Source organism: Patagioenas fasciata, chromosome 4, assembly GCF_037038585.1.
Source record: "Patagioenas fasciata isolate bPatFas1 chromosome 4, bPatFas1.hap1, whole genome shotgun sequence".
Taxonomy (NCBI): domain Eukaryota; kingdom Metazoa; phylum Chordata; class Aves; order Columbiformes; family Columbidae; genus Patagioenas; species Patagioenas fasciata.
The window spans coordinates 35929755-35949796 of record NC_092523.1 but is presented as its reverse complement, the minus strand read 5'-3'; the positions used below and the strand labels follow the sequence as shown (position 1 = coordinate 35949796).

Sequence of the window (20042 nt, the reverse complement as noted above, 5' to 3'; positions counted from 1 at the left end):
GAGGGTGTTCGAGTTTGTTTTGTTTTGGTTTTTACTTTTTGTTTGAGAGGGGAAACATCGTAATCTTTCATTCTCCCTTAAGTGGTCATCTTCCTTGACCATCAAGTAGATTTCAACCAAAGAAAGAAAAGAATGAAATAGATGGGTAAAAAGATGCTATGCTATGCTGTATTAACTGGCAGATTTTTTTAGTATCGAAGAATACTCTAACTTCATGGTTAGACATAAATTCGTGGTTCAGTGCAGCAGCTTTCAATTGGGTGCATGCTAGAGTTCAATAAAACTTCAAATTAAAAAAGTTTTAACCAGTCGTATGTATTTGGAAAATGAAGCATTCACTATAATGCAGATTCTTTGCATATGTATGTAAAATAAGCTTTCTTGGCCTAAGAAAAATGTTACCGTTTAGGTGAAGGGAGGAGAAGATTCACGTAAGCAGTAATTAAAGCCTAACATACTATGTTGCAGAAACTTGTCTTTCTCTGACAGATAAAATTTACAAATAAGACTTCATATTTTATGTGTGTATATTGACAGCCTTCCAGTGTGCTTTTTAATCACAAGATTAAAGAGGAAATGGCAGTGAATTTACAAGCTTTTCAAAAAAGGCCCAACGGGGAGGATTTTCAAGTGTTAGTCTTTTGAAAACAGGTGATTTTACTGCTCATATTTATTTTTAATAAATGTTTTTCAAGTACTGCTGTTCCTGTGCATCAGTACCAGATTGCCTGGTTACAATATGTATGCTGACATCTGTCTATTTTATAATTAAACATAGGCCTACTGTACATCAAGTATCTGAAATAGCTACAGCAAACATGAGTGCTGGTACCATGTGTGTATAACCGCTGAAAGTTGTCATTCCTTTGTGCTCCTGTTATTTTTGTACTCTAAGCTAAACAGACTAACTGCTGCTAAGAAGCTGTCAGGGGAGGCATGTCAAACACTGCGTGTATCATGCGATCAGACCAGTGCTGGGATGGAAAAGTCAGTGGTTGGAAGGGGGGAAAAGTGACCTTTTTCTCTCAACATTGTATTTACACTGAAAGGAACAGATGAATTTCTGAATTATTCACAGTATTGAAAGCTTATAATTGTTAGCAGTGATGGCAGCAGCAGAGTATAGAGACAGAGGTGGTTGGTTTTTTTTGTTAAAATGCCTGATTCTGAAGCTCATCAAAGGATTCATTTCACAGAACTGTCTCTGGGAATTTGGTGTTTAAGGTCTGTGGGAGTGAGGGCAGTTTCTTCCAAAGGATCAAGAAAGAATATTTTTTTCTTCTTTTGTAGGGATCTGTGTTGAAATATAGGTTAATATTGATTACAGATCTTATGCAGTAATGGAACAAAGAAGCTCCATGAAAAGTGTTTGCTGTTTTAGCAAGTAATCTCTATGAGTTGATTACAGTGTTAGTAGTAAAGGAGCTCTCAGACAAAGGTTTTGTATATGGAGAGAGTAAGGAAAAAGCATTGGAAAGTGGCAGGAGAGTTAATGATCTACAGCTCCCAGGAATCTAAGGTTTGTTGTTTGTTTGTTTGTGTTTTTTTTTTTTTTTAAATCTACCAGATCTTTTACAGTTCTCTTATCTGCTTTTAAAATCTATTCCTTGTGGATGGAAATACATGCTCTATTGAATCACTCTGAATCTTCTTAAGAGGGCACATGTTGTAGATAAAGAACCGAGAATTTCATAGTAGCCCAGTTAATGTTTTAATGTCTAATAGTCCATAGTAATGTAGAAAAGCATCTTTAATAACACATTTTAAATGGTTAAACAAAGCTTCCGAGTGCCTGATCCTTTTTGGCGTTACACTCCCTCTTAGGGTGTTCCTCTGTGTTGTGAGGGTGGAAAGAAAATGGGGGGCGTGGTGAGGCGATGTTTCCAATATGTCCTCAGCGTTCCCTGTCCTCCACCGCAGGGAGCATGGTGTGCATGGTGTTCATGCTGGGGCTGGCCTACTCTTCATCTTGGTCCTCTTGGGGCTGTTTTCACACGCTTTATTGTAGCCGGTATTCTCATCAGTTCCCAGTTCAGGTTTTGAAAGTTGCCCCAAAGCCTCTCCCACCCTCAGCTGACATAAAGGGCTTCTCTCTATTACCCAGTGACTGCCATGGGCCGTCAGATTTTCCCTATATTTCCAGGGGCAGACCACCTGGCAACTGTTAAAACCAGCTCAGGTCAAGACAACCCCAGCCAGCTGCTGAGACCCTGTGCTGCCAGGTTAGTGCAAAGCCTTTCACTTGCAATCGCAAGAATCATATTTATTAGGCTACTTCATATATAGAAATATAATTAGATTAAAGCTTTCCGAAATCATGAGCATCTGGCTTATATTTCCTGTCTGAGGGAACTGTGTCAGTCAACACTACCAAATGCACTTGGAACAGACTGAACTAACAGATGCAGGTCAGAAACGTCTTATTTAAACCTGGCTAATTTTTTTTTTAGTGATAAAACTGAGTATATACAAGCAATAAGCTAATGCTGTGCTGCCTAAGGAGTAAAGGTGGTGTTCTCCTTTTCTCTAAATCCCATCAAACTTCTTTTTGTTGCTCCCTTGGCTTTTTGACCCTCCCGTGTGTTCCACCAAGGCCCAGGTCCAGCAGCAGAAGGGTGGGCCTGGTGGCTTGTGGAACACTGGAGCACAGGTTTGCCCCTCTTGGATGAGCATTTGAACATGGACATCTGCAAAGGGAAGAAGATGGGAATGAATGCTCTTACAGTGGCTGTTGCCCTTCCTCTTGCTTTTTTAAAAAACAAGAAAAGCTGTTCTGCTTGGGTTTTTTGTTTGTTTGTTTTTTGTTTTTTGTTTTTTTTTTCTAGATAAGTTTTAAACTGAATTTCTCATAAGCTGCTGCTCATTCATGTTGGATTCTGACTCAGTCAATAGAGAGAATGTAGACTCCCTCGAAAGACTCCCAAGTCATTTTTTTGTCTTGTTGCATGAAAACCTGAACTCTAGAATTTTATCACTAGGATTCTGCCAAACGATACTTTGTGAATCTGAATTATGCCTTGTTTGACGAAGCCAACCTGCTTCATAATTTTATGGATAAGGCATTCAGAAACTGAGACTGACAGATTGCTTTCTAAGAAAATTGTATTGCGTCGCATGACAAGTGTGGCTCACACTGAATTGGTGTGCTTGAGCTTTTGGGACTGACATTCTTACTGAGGTAAGATACTACTTCACTAGTTCCTTTTGTTGGTGTTACACAATCTGTGACACAATCTCTAATTCAACAATTCTGCAGGACATTCAGTGCCCTTTAAACCAGAGTCACATACCAGCCCGTGGTGTTTTTGTTGTTGTTGCCATGTTGTTGTGAAAGGTAACTAAATGCTTACATAGGAGGTGGAAAGTGGAGTCTCACAGGAGTGGTTTTGACTTGCTGATAGGCAGTACTTTTCCTCTCAGAGGCAGCACCTCCTGATAAATCTGGCACCTCTACCAAAAGCCACCAATTCTTCTTACAGGTATGCAGGAAGGTAGCCCTGTGGGAATAATGGGTAAAGCAATACAGAGCAATACATAGTTAGCAATATTTAGCTATTATTAGTGATGCTGGTTTTGTTTCCATAATAAATTTCATTTTAATTGAATAGATAATAAGAATTTGGAGGCAATCACAGTTTTATGTTTTTCTTGCTCCAAAACCAGTACAGAATTTATTTCCGCAATGGCATTTTGCACATTTGACTAATTGCTTTGTTCCCTAAATTTAAAAATTTACATCCATGTTTGTTTGGATGGGGGAGATTCCCTTGTTTTTTTCAGGAGAGGGGAAGAGCGACTATTTAAAAACAGAACTTACATAGTTGTAAGAACTTTCCCACCTTGTCCCTTCTTCCAGTACTTCTTCATTATCTTGGTTTCATCACTTTTTCCATAAATAACTCATTATTTTGAAGAGACAAATTATTAACATTAAAGTGGTTTGGAATATATAATTGTTGAAGGGGTAAGGGAGTCAAATTAGTGACATAAATTTCGCAAGCTGGCTTGACTTAGGCTAACTACTTAGGTTTTTGTTATTTCAGATTCAAAAGAATTTGTAGTATAATAATACTGTCCCCACAACATGTCCTTCATAGGTGTTTTTTATTTATATATGTATATTTCTACACCTACACACACATTTAACTGTCTTCGTAATATTCAATTTAGCTTTCTAAGTATTTGAGAAGAAAGATCTGCACATTAATTAAAGATCTGATGGTTATGTGCCTAGTTAGGCCACAGAGCTATAAAATGTCTTCTCACCGTTGCAGTCTATTTTTTTCCTACTTTGCTCTGGTCTCCATCACTATGTTTCAAATTCCCTATTCAAGTCTGTCACGGCTGTGCTTGGTGTTTGTGGGTTTATTTGTGTGTTGTTGTTGGCTGGGGTTTTTTTCTGTGTGGTTTTTGTTTTCTTTGCACTACTTATCGTCTGTGTGTGAGAATTCTTAATTTACGTATACTTAAATTTAGTTATATGCTAATTCTAACTGATGTAAAGAAATACTAAGGTTTCCTTTATTCCTCCTTTTTCTCTGTACGAGAGGTAAACTCCCCAAATACCAGCATATATCCTAGGTTAAATATTTTTCTTTCTGACACCTGCTTCCTGGAAAGCCCAATTATAATAACTTACGCACACAAATTATATCACTAATCCTGCCCTACAGCTCTGGAGCCCAACAAGGCAGTCAGTGCATGAATTGGAGGTGTGGAGTAGCCCTTTCATTGTTCCCAGCTGAATGAGACCCCCCGCAAAGATGAGTATGTCTGGAGATGATAGCTGATCAGTGTGATCCCCTTCATTCACCCTGCTGCGGGTGCTCATCCTTTCACCTGGATGCGTTAAGAGCCCATGATATTAATCAGACTGGCTCCAGTCTCAGGGCTTATCTACATCAGTGGTTTTAAAAGTGCACTCCTCTGTCAGCATTGCTGCATCTGCACAATAAATTTTGCCATCTTGAGCTATGGCTTCTAGTAAATTCAACTATCTTGGCAAAACTTTTCAGTACAGACTGGATCTGCGAGTACTCAGTGTTTTCAAGCATGCTCCTCAGCTGTGCAAATACAGAGGCAAGGTTTTGATGCCACCAAGTTCAGATACAAGTGTCAGGTGTTTTATCCCTTTTCTGATGCCTGCATTTCTTCATCGTGGCCCACTCCTCAGGAGTAGAAGAGAAATATCAGAATTCTCCTAAAAGTTTAAATGCTTCTGAATGTACATAATGCAATTGGAGGAACATCTCGGTCTTCCTACTGTGCTAGGAGATCCTTCACTTTAGGATGGACACAAACCCCTCTCTACTCCATTGTCTATTTGTGTACTTGGGTATGAGGAAAAATTTTGTCATAGAAAGGGTTTTGAATCAGTGGAAGAGGCTACCCAGGGAAGTGGTTGACTCGCCATCTCTGCAGGTGTTTAAAAGCCATATAGAGGAGGTTCTTAAGGACATGGTTTAGTGCTAGAGTTAGGTTATGCTTGGACTCAATGATCTTAAGGGTAGCTTCCAACCAAAATGATATGAAGAAACCTTCCAGATCCTGCCTTCTTATGTATCTCATACCCTCTTTCTGTTCCCACAAAAGGTGTCTCAAGTATCAAGGTGATACAGGAAAAAGTTAATGCTTGGAAGAGCCTATACTGGAATGGTATTCATGTCCTTAACTGTAGAGTAAGAAAATCAAAAATAGTCTCTCATTAAGTGCAAGGCTGTACAAATAATGAATTAATTATACTTCCACTCTGTTCTGTATTAAAATGGAATTGGAAATATTTGAAACAGGATGGAAATTAAACTATCTGCTAATCCACCCAGGTAGTCCATATGGACTTGTCTGAGACATCTTAACTGTCTCTGTGGGAAAGGTTCTCTTCCTTGTTCTGCTTGTGAGCCATAGCCAGCAATGTTCCCCGGCTTTTAATCTTGCACCTGTGCTTGCTAAACTTACTTGATATGAAATACAATAACATACACTTTAGTTCTGGTGTAACTGAACTGTGGATAATCTCTACATACTCATATTAAATCAAAAAGTATTTATTTGATAATTGTTAAATATTTTCAGTATGCAGTTATAGTTGATTGTTAATGTGTTTGGAGTCCAACTTCCCATTTATTTTTTTAAGAGACTTTTCAAAAATAGAAATTTCTCATTCTTTACAGGTCACCTTCAGATCTGTTGCTGAAGTGAATTGTTACTTTAGTTAGAAGGATTTTTAATCAATGACTGTACTAAGAAATTCTGAGTAGTATCTTAAGTGGAAATTTAAAAGATTTAAAGAAGCAACTTCCATCCCCTCCAAAAGCATAAGGTGAAGCTGTTCAACACTTACTGTAGAAGCTTGTGCTTCTTTTGCAAAACCAGGCTCTTGTGACAATGAAGCGGTTTTTTTTTACAAGTCGACACTGGTTTCTGTCAGACATGTGAGCACAGTGGACCAGATGCTGTCATCGGGCTTTGCCAGCACCAGCTCTGCTGCATCCCTGCTGTAGCAATTTGGCTGTGCGTGGAAGCACAGCTGGGTGCCTTACCTACAGGCGACACACACGGGCGGAAGAGCAGGTCAGCAGGAGGTAGGTCTTCATCCTACTTTCCGGCTTCCTGGAGGAGGCTTTGCATTATTAAAGGTGGTTTGTTCTTTAAATACTGTTATCAGAGAGGATCTTGGGGTGGTCAGCTAGGGCCGTGCCAGAGTAGGCTGTGTGGACACTTTTGGAGGGAAACATGGTCCTTTGAACAAAATTACTAAGTACTGTGGGAAATCTTGTGTCTCACATAGTTAGCCAAATGACATATTTAAAAAATGCATTATTGTTTTGTTTGCCCTAATCAAAGTCTTAGTTGTGTTAAAATTGGAGACAAAAACCTGGGAGGTAGGAGTGGAATCGGCTGGTTACAGGACAAAAAGTTTTGGTATGACCTTTAAGGTAAGGCTAAAAATCTGATGCTTTGAAAAGGGTGGTTTGAAAGAAAGAGAGAACAGGGATTTCAGAAAGGAGGTGATCCAGCAGGGCAAACAACCTCCAGCCTTTACTGTCGTGTGATGTTGGATAGTGCTGAAGAAGAGAAAATCAGAGGTTGTGACAAGAGGACACAGCTTCTGCAGAGAGGGAAACGGAAACCTGGGGAGTATAGAGGGAGTCATGACAGCTGATACAGTCTGAATAGGTGGGATAGTTAAATACAGTAGTAGGGATTGCTAATGTAAACTTAACATGCACTAAAGCACTGTTTAACTTGATTATGTGGGCATTAGCTAATAAATTTTCACACTACTGAGGAGTGGTAAATGAATGTTGTGACAGTAGGAGTATACAATACTCATGTTTCTGTGGAGACTTGTCATCGTGCTTGGAACTCTGTTTCTTTGTTTCTGTATGTTTTTGATTTGTTGCTGTTTTAAGGACGAAAGGGGGGGATCAAGTGATAAATTTGAACAAAACAGAGTTCTGGAGCATTAAAAAATTTGGCAGTGTGTGTTATCAGTCTTACTAGTCACTCTTTATTGAGGTGACTCACTAATAATTCTCCAGGTTTCCAGGCTGCAACGATATCCTGATTATAATGTGACTGGCACTGCAAAATCTGGTTATCCATCAGACCATTGTGAAAAGAAAAACCTTTTTTGTGAGTGTCCTCTATGTGAGGTTTCAACTTTGACCATGAGGAGCTGTACATGGAAACCAAGGCTGTTAGTGCATGTGTATCCCATGTCATGCTACCACAGCAATAGCTCCAGCAGTTACCCTTTGCAATTCTTTTTTCCCATTCCTGTGTGTCTTCACTGACATCCTTACTGCAATTTCCTCAAGTTCTCCTTTCATTTCCAGACGCCTTCACAATGATATTTTCAGCTCAGTCCTGTGACTGTATGCCCAGCTCTTGCATGTCAAATGTAATATACTTCATTTCCCTTATAGTGACTTGAGAGATGTGTTATTTTTGAAACTTCACCACTGTCAAATTGTTTGAAATTAACTCTGAGTTGTTGAAGGGGGAGTTGAATGATTGACAGCCTGTTCAGATGGCGAATCTGACATACTGATAGCTTTGTTCTCCAAACAGAAATGCAGAAATCATTGTGCTATGCTGTCTGCTTGGGGACTCGGGGACTGTTGCACCTTGGCTGATGCTCATAGCTTCCTACGTGTTTTGCCTATGTCAGGTTCTCCATCCCACTTGCTTTAGTTTTAAAAATCCCTAGGTTTCTGTGGCTTTGTTCTCAAACAAAAGTGGACTATGCAGAAGAGCTCTGAGCGGATGCAGAAGTAAACTTGAAGGTACCATTCAAGAAGGAATTACACTTGCATAGATCAAGAGACTATTGAGAGAGGTTGAGGAAGAACCTGGGGCAGGGAGGGCAGGGGGAGAAAAATTTGTGTGAAAAAGATAGTGAAGGGAAAGAGTTGATGGCATAAAGAATGAGTTTCAAGTTAAAACAAGTGGAGGAAAGTGTTTAGGCCTTTTTAGTTACTGCCGAATAATGAATTACCCATTGCTGACCCTCTTAGACTTTATTACTTTCCTCTGAGGTAAATGAGGCACAAAGTTTCTCCTTTCTGAAGTTTTCTATTTTCTTTTCCTCCACTCAGTTCTTCCTCTTAGACTCCTCTTTCTTTCTAGGCTTGCTGTATCACTTCCTCTCACCTACATGGCCATACTGGGCACTGATTATTCTGTCTCTGTCCACTTTCTGTCCTGGACTCATTCTTGTTTGTTTTTTCTTTATACTGCAGCATTTCTGCTCTCCTAACTTCTTTGCCTCTCCATGTTTTCATCACATATTCTCACCACCCTAATTCTCTCTACCGAAGCTCACCACATTATTTCACTCTTTTCATCTTCGTGTTCTTTTTCTTACTGAGCTCTCTCAGCCCTTCAAGAAAAAAATACATCTTATTCAAATCCTCCAAATTAGAGTCAGACATTTCCTCCCAAGATCAGAGTTCATGACAATTCCTGCAAAAACTGTTCATCCCAAGGAGGAACAGCAATTGTCAGTGTAACCCAGTACTGAGTTCCTCCAAAGAGTCTGTTCTTGTTTGTGGAACAATTTATCCAGTGTCTTAGCCCTACCTACTTGCCAGCTGAGTTTTTCTGTGAGGCCTGCTTGGCAACTCAATAGCCAGCACAGCCCCAGGCTGTATGTGTACATTGACAAGTTGTGTATTTACAGTTTTCTCTTCTGAAGGTTTGCAGTTGTGCTGTGTGGAGGGCTTCCAGCAAGCAGAAATAGCTGTAGCTCCGTCTAAAATGCTGCTGTACAGTCTTCATACCCTCAAAGGAAATCATCATCGGGAGAAGTACTCCCTGCACTCTCATTGTTACAGAGAATGCATCATCTCTTTCTCTTTCTGCGCATAGCAGGGAAGGCATGAGGTGTTTTTTCCTTATTTTTTATTTTTTCCCCTCAAGGGTTTCAATTTTAAGTGTTGGTAGCAAAATCATTACACAAACACCAGCCTCTATGACTAACCAGGACCCTGCGGAACTCTTTGTCTTGCTTATTTTCTTGACTCCTATTGCAAGAAACTTTTATAATGAACATAGTGTACATTTATTTGTTGTTTATTCTGTCTATAATGAAGATGAGAATTTTAGATAGACTATGTAAATGAACTCTTTGTTAACATCACATCCTGAAGTGATGGTAGATACGAGTGTTTTAGTCCCCTGATTGATGCAGAAAAACGCTTGAAGAACACGCAAAATTTTTTACTGGTCTTCCTTTTTATTTTTTTGCCTCCTTCTTTTTTGTTTGTAATGTAATTCTAAAATGTAGGTTCAGTTTGTGACTTAAGGAGGCTTTTTTTAAATTTTAGTTTATGAACTGCCTGTCTGACAGGCCATCTGTTTCCCAGTCCCCCTTAAGAATGCTGACTTCAGATGCATCCTCTCTAGTTTCTGTGCTAGAGGAGTTTTAATATTAAGAAGTGAGTTTCTAGGTATGATGACCTGAAATATCCATGTATTAAGAGTCATCAGTTTGACTAATGGCACACAGTGGCTACAGATCATCCTAAGCACCTCTTCAAAGTGTCATTTTTCCAGCTCAGTTGATTTCTGACATATCTCACTTTATCAACCATTGAAGTGGAAATTTCATCACTCTTTTATGCCTTTTGAGTTTTTCTTTGTATTTGTTTGTAATAGGTTTTATGGATGATTAGTTGTGTGAATTGTGAGTATTTTTTGTGTGTGGACAGATTTTCCTAATTTCTACATATCGCATTTAGACTTTTTAATCTGCTTGTTATATGTATCAGCTGTATTTGCTTTGTTCTTTTGCTATGAAGTGGCAGGCAAGTATTATACCTAGTACAAATTGTAACTAATACAATATTTACATTAGTAAACAGTTACAGACTGACAGGAAATTATCATTAAAATAATGACACTTACAGTAATGTATCTATGGAGCAGCAGCACTACTTAGACATTATTTTCAGCAACTGTTCTCAATGCTGAGAATAGGCACTTGCAGCCTGTAAAATCCTCTGCTCCTATTTCAGAGAGAAGTTCAAGCCTGCTTCTTCTCCCAAAAGTCTTACGATTCTTTTACTGCCTGCATTTATGTGGTAGTGTATCATGGAATGAGATTTGTTGCTTATGTAAGCAAGTGTTCAGACTGTGTATTAATGGATCAGTGTGGAAGAATCGGTGATTCTTAATTCATAATAATAGTAATTAGTAATAGAAATAATAGTAATAATAGTAATTCAACAAGATTAATGGAGGCTTTTGAATGCAGCCTGCCTAAATTGTTAGGTTTAGGTGTTTCGGAGGGCAGATTATCCTGTAAGTTCCTTCCCTGGCTCAGTTTTGCTGGCGTTGGGGTGGGAAGAAGGTCTCTGCTCTGAGCAGCCTCCTGCTTTCCTCACTGTTCCCTCTACTTGTGAGACTGGGTAAGAGAGGTCTGGTTTGGCCTTCCTTCTAACAGTATTTCATACTCTGTTACTGTTGTTCTGTAAGAAAGAAAACTACAAGTTTTTTTCTTCTCAGTTTTGAAACCTTTTCTGTTCCAGCACTGTATCTATTACAATAATGGTTCTTGTTATTCTCAAACCTAGTTCCATTTTTGCTTTTTATGTTTTGAGATGTCTAAAGTAGATATGCACATTGAAGCGGAATATAAGATGCACTATAGCAGATCCATAAATTGACTTAAAGCAGTGACATAATCTTTTCTATACAATTATCTCTTCATTTTGACAACAAACATCTTTTATTTCTTACCTTTTTACTACTTTGTGGCTATGTAGTTTTTAGATATCAAAGGACATAAAATAATGAGCTTCATTCAGGCTTCTTAATCAGTTACCTTGGTGTTCACTGAACCAGCTTTAATACTGGAAGAAGGTTCTTCAAGTGAGAGGATGGGGAGGGCGCACTGTGTACGTCAGACAGGATTGCCATCCTGTTGCCAAACCGTAATAACCCTTTGGCGAACTTGGAGTCAAAGCTGCTGAATTGAATGCAATAATTTTCCGTAACAGTTTAAAAGACCTGCAGGCATGCTACAGTTGTAGCTGGGTGTTTTAGATAACACTCTGTAGCATGATGCTAAGGCCTCGTTTACATCTTGACAATTAAAGTGTATACTACTTTTTAGGTATGTTGTACTTCTCCTATACTGCAGTGGGGAGCTTTATTGGTGAGGCTTTTTTACTGTAAAAAAAGGTAAGTAACTGGTGTTTTGTTTGTTTTAGGTTTGTTTTCGTTTTTTTCCCTTTTCACTACAGTAACTTTATTTCACCTTGCGATAGGTGATTAAGAGAAACTACTGAAAGGCTGTTCTGGGGAATTTTAAGTGCAAACTGGAACTTGTACTGCTGCATCAATCAGCTTTGTCTGTATCTGAGACTTCAGTCATCGAAGATCTTATGATAGCTTCAACACTTGTATGTCAATGTGCCTTGTGCTCTGTTTTGATATTTACACTTGGACTCTCTACAACACTTAGAGTAAAATAAATAATTTTGATTATTTACTTGTTTTAGTTATTATCTGTACATACCTCATCTGACTTGGTAATTAAATATTGTGCTAAATGTGATAATGATGCCAGAGGTCTTCAAAGTAGCCTGCCTCGTAAGGGAAGGTGCTCTATGGTCCCAGTGACCTGGTTGTGTTCAAGGAATGTTTCTCTGGTTTTCTTGCTTCCATTCCAAATTAAGTTAAAAGAAATATGTAAGTTAAAAAAAAAAAAAAGGGATATCTTCTCTTTATGGCTTTGAGCTGTTCTAAAATTTGGAGTGGCTATCGGAAAGTGCAATCTGACTGAGGCTGCAATCAGCTAAGATATGTACACGAATGGGGGGGGTGACTATGTGTCAGTCTGGCAGTGAGTGTACACGCTCCTGTTCCATCCATCCAAGAGCCTGTGCCATTGGACACATTACTGAAAAGGTCACAGGAGATCTTGATGCTCAGTGACACAGGTGACCATCCTCAGTTTTTATACCTGTGAAAGCATTGGAGAGAAACATGAAGTAGTAACATGCACCAGCAAAATCTTTTTCACTTCAGTATATGCAGGCCATTTCACGTTAGCATTGTAATACAACATGTAATGGTATTTAGGACGGCTGTTCTGACATCCTTTTGTGAGTGGGTGAGTTAGTAGTTCAATAGTTTTCTAAATATTGCTCTGTGAAAATTCTTCCATTTAGTTGGAGCAAATCCATTTGATGGACCGTAAATATTGACGTATGGGCAAAAATTACTTGCAGATGAAGGCAAGTGTTTTTGTAACATGCCATGAAATATATTTAATTTTATTTGGTTTAAAATTTTAATCTAATTTGTCAATAAAAAAAAAAAACCTGTTCATGCGTCAAATTAGTTGCTATGTTCCCTTGAGATTGTATTGTACTCATTAGCAATATTTCGCCTGAGCTTCTTCTAAAGCATAGTAGAAGAAAGCTAGTCAGTGCATTTGGATAACTCCCCCTGGAATGCAGCTTTTATGTGATAGGAAACAGAGGAGAAGAAGAAATGAAATGTATTCAAATTTGTGCAACAGTGGTTCATTTAAATCTGAAGATTTGAGTGGGAAAATTTGTTAATATTTTAACTACAGTGATCTTTATAAGAAAGGAACTGAGCACGTGGAATAATTATCAGTTTGGGCGTTTTATTTCAAGTGTTTTTCTCAATAATTGAAAATATTTCTCTGAAGTTGGGAGTGAGCAGTGTTTTGTTTTGTTTTAAAGGCAAGTGGGGAGGTGGAATTCATGGTGGGACAAGTGCTGCACAGTCGTAAGACTGCAAAACATCCCCCTGCAATAATAAGACTTACGGTTCAGATCTTATAAAGCCATCTGCAAATTTTACTTAGTTTGACTTGTCATTGCTGGCTTACTACTTTAATCCTGATATCTATGTTCTGCAGGTATGTTTGTGCTCTTGCTTCCTGTTTGTGTTCTGATCATAATAGAGAACACTTATTTCTAGACAGATTTTTAAGATAGCTTTTGGTCTGTCTCTTTCTTTCAGATATGTGTATTAATTCACTGATGAAATAATTCCAAAAGCATGAGTCTGAGGATGTTAAATGTTGCCTAAAACTTGCTGAGAAATACCGTTAGTTTTTAAAGGTAAAGGTTACTGAAGGTAAACAGGTGTTTTGCAAAATGCCAGATTCAAATAGATCAGGTTCTTAAATCTTACAGGATTATTTTTTTCCCAAAATGCCCACAAAAATCCACTAGTCTTCGTTACTGTGACAGCGTAATTGCTGCTAAAGTGTCTCCATAATGTGGAACTATTGAACAGCTTGTATTTTTTTTAACCTTTTCATTCTTTGCCTGGAGAGGCAATAGATAACCCAGAAAACTGCCTTTTGAAGTCTTATTGAGTTCATTGACTTCTGTGGGAAACAGATCAGTACTTCCTCATGCTACAGCATAGATTACATCTTTGAGGATTTTAGCTTGGCATAGTAACAAAGTATTGTGCAACGAAGGGTGGTGGTTTTTTGTTTTGTTTTGAGTTTTCATGGTGTTTTTGTTGGTTGGTTGGTTTTTTGTTGTTGTTTTTGTTTTGGGGGGTGTTATTTTTGTTTGTTGGGTGGTTTGGTTTGAGTTGTTTGGGTTTTTTTAACATTATAAAGGAGCTTGAAAGCTTTGAAATAAAAATATTTCATGTTTGATGAATAGTTTGTCAGTTTTCCCATGGCACGATTTGGAGACATTAGGAATTAGTGGCCCTTTAAAGTCTTAGATGCACTCAAGTGCTTAGATGAAAGGGGAGATACACTTCCATGTGAAGTCTTTACACTGCAAAAGAATACCTATGTGTATCAGCTAATAACAATTGCTAAAATCACAATTCAGTTTAGTGTTACTAAAACACAAAAAATACATGTTGTCTAAAAAATTGGTTTTACGTGGAAAGAACTTGCATTCATCAGTCAATCAAATATTTTAAAATCTGAGTGTTTCATTTAAATTTAAAAAAAAAAAAGATGTGTGACATGGGCATGCAGACATCTAAGACTAATAATAACAATAAAATTATTCTGCTATAAAACTTCATTTTTATGAGCATGTACAAATATTTCAGTTTGTTTTTAACCACTTAACATTTGAAAATGAAATAAATATAGAAGAGTTTGCTTAAAGGAAAGGCTGTGTGGCTCTGCCTTTTAGTCTAAATTGAGACACACAGATTGAGAAATGTTAAGAGCTTTTCAGAGAATTTCAAAACAGAATGATGAAAAACTGGCTGCAATTACCATTCTGTAGTAAAGAAAATACTCTCTAAAAATCTTTTCAGGAGTGACAACTAATTAGTTTGTTTGATATTATATATTTAAAATGAAAAAGATGATGAGTTCTAAAGCAACTTTGGTTCAGCTGAACAGAATGCAAATGGGTTGGATGTTTCTTTGTGATATGTGCTCTAAACTTCGATTTTAATTCTACATCACAATCAACTTGACTGATAGTTCTTTGTAAAACAATCTCTAGTGATATTTAAGTACTTTGAATTGAGGGGAGCACCCAGGTGAAAGTTCTCCTTGAGACAGAGGAGAGAACCCTAACATATAAGGTGTTAAACAAGAACTATTGAGGCCTCAGTTAACAGATGCACTTGCAAAGTATTCAAATAATTGGAACTGTTCTTCATTTAGATGGTTTTTTTCAGTTATGTTCTTTATTTTATTTTACCACCCTTTAAAAAACAAAAATAAAGTTTTCAAACTATTTCTTGCTCTGTCAGAAATGTAGGTATTTTGGTTAAGTGTGCTGGACCCAAGAAATGAAACTGGGAAGCCTTATTTTGAAAACTAAGTGAAATGAAACACTAAAGACGAATAACTAGTAACAGAAATAAGATTCTTACTACAATATTCCTTAAAAACTTGAGAGAAGGAAAAGCTATTTCTGACTGTCATTTACAAATCAACTAGTTACTTGCTTTCTAGCACAACTTACATAGAATATACTGCCTTGGAGCAGACTTCCTGCGTATCACCTATAATGTTTTTGTAGCTTGCTGTGAAATTACGTGTGTATATTCTTGATGAGAACAATTTTCTTGGAATAGAAATGACAATAAAAAATTGCAGAACTCTGTATATAAAAAAGACATTAAAACTAGAAGTTCCTGACAAGCAGGAGTAAGTCAGACTAATACTTTTCAGAAAGAGAAAACAACTTGCCTACAGATAGACTTCAGACAAGTAACACATTCTTAAAGATGAAAAACTGTTTTTTCTGGCCAATTCTCAGTCTCTTTTAATCTTCTAAGCTATTGTATAAAAATTAGAAGTGATGTGTTGTGTTCACAAAAATTTATTTGCTAATTTTTTTTTTTTTGTTTGTTTTTATCAGGGCAGGTCATGCATGAAACTCTGCAGAGTCTTGCAAACATTACAGAAAAGCATCTCACCCATCTTTGATCATATCTTTCTTTTTCTTTGAGACAGTTAGGAAGCAATCACAGCAATTAGAGAACGTTGTAACACATCGGTGGTTGTCTTTCTAATTTTGTTATAGGTGAATGTAAGCTGAATGTAGAGAAGACTTCCAAATAAGCTGGACTGATGTGCACAGAGAAGGAATGAAGTATGGATGTGAAGGAACGTAGGCCTTATTGCTCCCTGACAAAGAGCAGACGGGACAAGGAGCGGCGCTATACAAATTCTTCCGCAGAAAATGAGGAGTGCAGAGTGCCTACGCAGAAGTCTTACAGCTCCAGTGAGACCCTGAAAGCTTTTGATCATGATTCCTCTAGGTTGCTGTATGGAAACCGGGTAAAAGACTTGGTCCACAGAGAAGCAGATGAGTATACCAGACAAGGTAGGCAAGATGTTATAATTCAGAGTGTATAGTGCATTAGTACCAAGTAACAAGATATCCTTGCTACAGGAAGAGTATGTTATTATAACAGTTTCATCAGTTTTAGTAATACTCTGCACACATAGTACACTTCAGTTTTATGTCCCTAAATGTTTCACAAAGATTGGAAAGCATGGTGTACCATCTTTGGAATAAATAATATATGATGCACGCGAAAGTTAAGTAAACGGCCCGTGTTGGGCAATGGGTCAGTGACAGCATTGCAGACTCAAGTGTGAAGTATTCAGGCCTTACAGTTTAAAAACTAGACCCCCAGCATAAATTCAAATCATTAACAGATTGCCCAAAATGTTGCCACTCCAATATACCCAAAATTTAAATAGGTTCAAAATGAATCAAAATAAACAAATAAAACTGTTCCAAGAAGGCCAAGCCCTATGAACGGGTTTGGGGAAACATAGTATGTGTGGATGAGCATACAGATAATGCGTTAGCTCAGTGTCTTTATCTTTTAGGTCACAAGGGCAGTAACAGAGCACTGTACAGTGAGTAAGGTAAATTAGTTCACAATCAAAGCCTTTGGGTTTCTTGCAGGATTTTTTTTTTTTTTTTTTAGTGGCTATCTATGATATCTAACCAGATGCTAACAGATTGTCAGAGCTCAGTGTTGAATTTGAGTCCCAAGACTCAAGAGATACGAGAGATCTAAATATCCATGAAGATGCACAAAACCTGACTGGATGTGGTCCTGGGCAGCTGGCTGTAGCTGACTGTACTTGAGGAGGGGTTTGAGCAAGATGATCTCAAGAGGTCCCTTAGGACCTCATGATCCTGGGACATTGCACTTGGCTTCAGTTAGGGTTAAGCACTTATGCATCACTTTTGGATTCAAATTTGTAGTACCTGGAATTGGCATTTCTGCATTTTTACAGCTAAACTAATTAATATAAGGAGGAAAAAGAAAAGTTATGAAGTGTGTGGAGTGCTGCAGCCCGACTATCTCAAAGGATAAAGCTAGGCTAAAAGCTGTGTGAACCTACACCTAGGCCTTTCTTTTATGAGGAAACAAGAAGGGGTAGAAAAAGAGAGCCTCATCCTTGCGAGGAAGTCCTTAGTTTTAATTTTAGAAATGTTTAAAAATATTTTCCCCATTGGTTGTTTTTCTTTGTTCCAAGTAGAATAACTTTACATTAGAATTAGAGCTGGGCAGATGGTGTTGACTTTTTTGCCTACAAATGTTTGCAAGGGAAACAAAAATATTTCTCTTAGGCTCATGTAGCTGAGGCTCGCTGCTGCTGTAGTCTGTCTGCTTTCTGCTGTGTATTTTTGGTTTCTGTGACGTGTTGAAACTTAAGGTCATTGCTGCTTTCTAGTTTTTAAGTCATTTGTCACCTTGATCTCATTACTTTAATGGGGTAAAATCAAGAGGAAGTTTGCTAAGACCTGTAGTGTAGACACTTCCTTAGTAGTGACAAAATTATCTCAAAATAGACACAATTTATTTAATGAGTTCATAAACTATTGCCTGAATATTGTACTATTAATTTTGAATAGCAGTAAGGAAATAGAGGAAGTTAGGTAGTCTGGCATGTCACACGTGATGGTGCACTGGGGCTTGAGGCCTTTTTCCTCTTCATTTGTTTCAGAAAAGCACATAATATTTAGCTAATACTTATTGCCCAATCTGCAATAAATTACACTTCTATAGGCCTAAACCAGCAGTCTGGAATGTGTAGTGACACCTTTCAGTGGTCTCAACACTGTCATCTGTGCCTGTTTCATTTTCCTCATTGTCCTTTCAATTCTTTTTGTATGGCTTATTGGCTTCCTCTAATGTGTGCTGGTTTAGCACCCTTGGGGACTACCTACAGGTTTGATAGGGTCAGGTTAGAAAGGGCTTGTTTTGCAGTCTTAGCTTGTGTGTTCCTTTGATTCATCTTTGATTGAGAGAATTTACTGCTTCTGGCACTGGAAGCATTTTGTGGAAAAGGTGTTCAAGGTCATTCCAAAGTTTTTTAAATAATACATAAAACACGCTTCCCTGTATTTATTTTTTCTCCCCTCTGCCTCGAAATGGAGTGCAGATACCTGGCTTTGACAGTCTAATTACATGTCAGCCTGCTAAATCAACAGGAAATAAATCCATAAGCAGAAAAAGGCAAGTTTGAATAAATACCTGTAATTGGAAATTAAATTTTAAAATTAATCATGACCAGTGTGTCTTTCTTTTTCTGTCTGTCTGTCTGTCTTTCCCCAGACTGTGTAAAATAACAATATCAAATTTCCAGTGTTGACTGGAAAGCTACTGGAGCAGTTACATGAGTTTCTTGACTTTCTGAAATGTGGCACAATTTAAAAATGTCAGTGTTTTCAGGGCTCAAATTTTGGGGTAAAGCCTTTCAAAGCTTTCTGTTGATGAATCAGAACTTTCCCACCTCTTCTTCCTGAGTTGTCTCTGTACATGTCTTTGTGCTTCCTGCTTCACCAAAATCCCAGGAATTCAGAAAGCGATGCTGCCATAGGACATAGGTGTGCCCTGTGCTGTGCAGTGGTAGCTTTATCCCAGGAGATCTGTACTTGTGGAGAGGAAGTTCTCCAATTGTCAGTTCCAGTCACAGGATCTGTTGAATTTCTGTTGTTTGAGATTCATTGGATAAATAGAAATAAGAGCTTAAAATGCATACGTGTATCATTGTTATTCTAAAAACAGCATTTAAAACATATAGTGAAATACTTGAACATAGAATTATTATATAACTGGGCTGATCTTGTTAATTTTGAAACCCAGTTTGATAAGATTGGAAGAGCGGGTGTGCTTGTTTAGGGAATTTTAACTTCATCTAAGCAACATGCTTCCAGCTAATACCAGCGAGAGTTAAGACCTACCATGGTCTCCTTTGCTGCTTCTGAAGCCCCTTCATCTGTTCCAAGACTGGTTTTGTTTTTAAATTCTTTAGATGAGGATTATTTAGCCTACTATTTTTGGAACTCCTAATTTAGTTACTTGCCCTTCGTTCTTAATCCTCACATAAGATTAAAAAAAAATTGGTAAGCCTGTGAATAATTGAACTGAGCACCTAGCCATGAGGACCAGGAGCTTTTTTTTCTTTACCAGTATTTTTAAGCTAGATACTTAATTTCATGTTGCATCTTTGACAAGATTCCTTATCTCATCCTTGACAATGGATGAAGCGCCATGAAAGGTGATTTATTTTCAAGGTGTGATGATACGATTGTTTGCTGTTTCTGTGTTAGGGAGGAAGAGCACACTTATTTTCTTATGCTTCAAAGTATCCAAGTATAATAAGCAACCTGATTTAAATGTACAACTTCTCTAAGTGAATTCAGCAATCTAAATGCTTGTATTTTGGAATATGCCCAAGTATCTTGCTGAATTCAGGAATAAAGCTGACTGCATAAAGTTGAATTTCTCTGTTGTACAGAGAGAAATTCCTGTGTTTACAAAATTAAACTGCTGTGTGTAGTAATGTAATGTACATAGGAGACTACTGTGTAAAAATATATAAAAGTGTGGCATGGCTATGGAGTGGGAGGGAAGAATTGTGGAAATATAGAAAGTAAGTAGTATTTTTAAAATTGCATTTGAAAAAAATAATTTTAAGTAATAATATAACAATGTGAAAATAATTTGCAGGAGATCATGAGTCAAACCTGGATTAGTAAGAACTGAGCAAGTTTTTATACAGGTGCCTTAAGTTAGTAAGA

General features: G+C 37.7%; 1 protein-coding gene across 24 annotated transcripts in view; it reads left to right on the top strand.

Annotated features, from left to right (window-relative positions):
- The window catches only part of TENM3 (teneurin transmembrane protein 3), a 1336783-nt gene that overhangs the window by 1007071 nt on the left and 309670 nt on the right, over positions 1–20042 (top strand). For all 24 annotated transcript variants that reach the window (XM_071807653.1, XM_071807652.1, XM_071807659.1 and 21 more), the window contains one exon: positions 16014–16316. In XM_071807653.1, the coding sequence (XP_071663754.1) occupies positions 16085–16316 (232 nt within the window). In that variant the 5' untranslated portion in view covers positions 16014–16084. The remainder of the gene's footprint in view (positions 1–16013; positions 16317–20042) is intronic.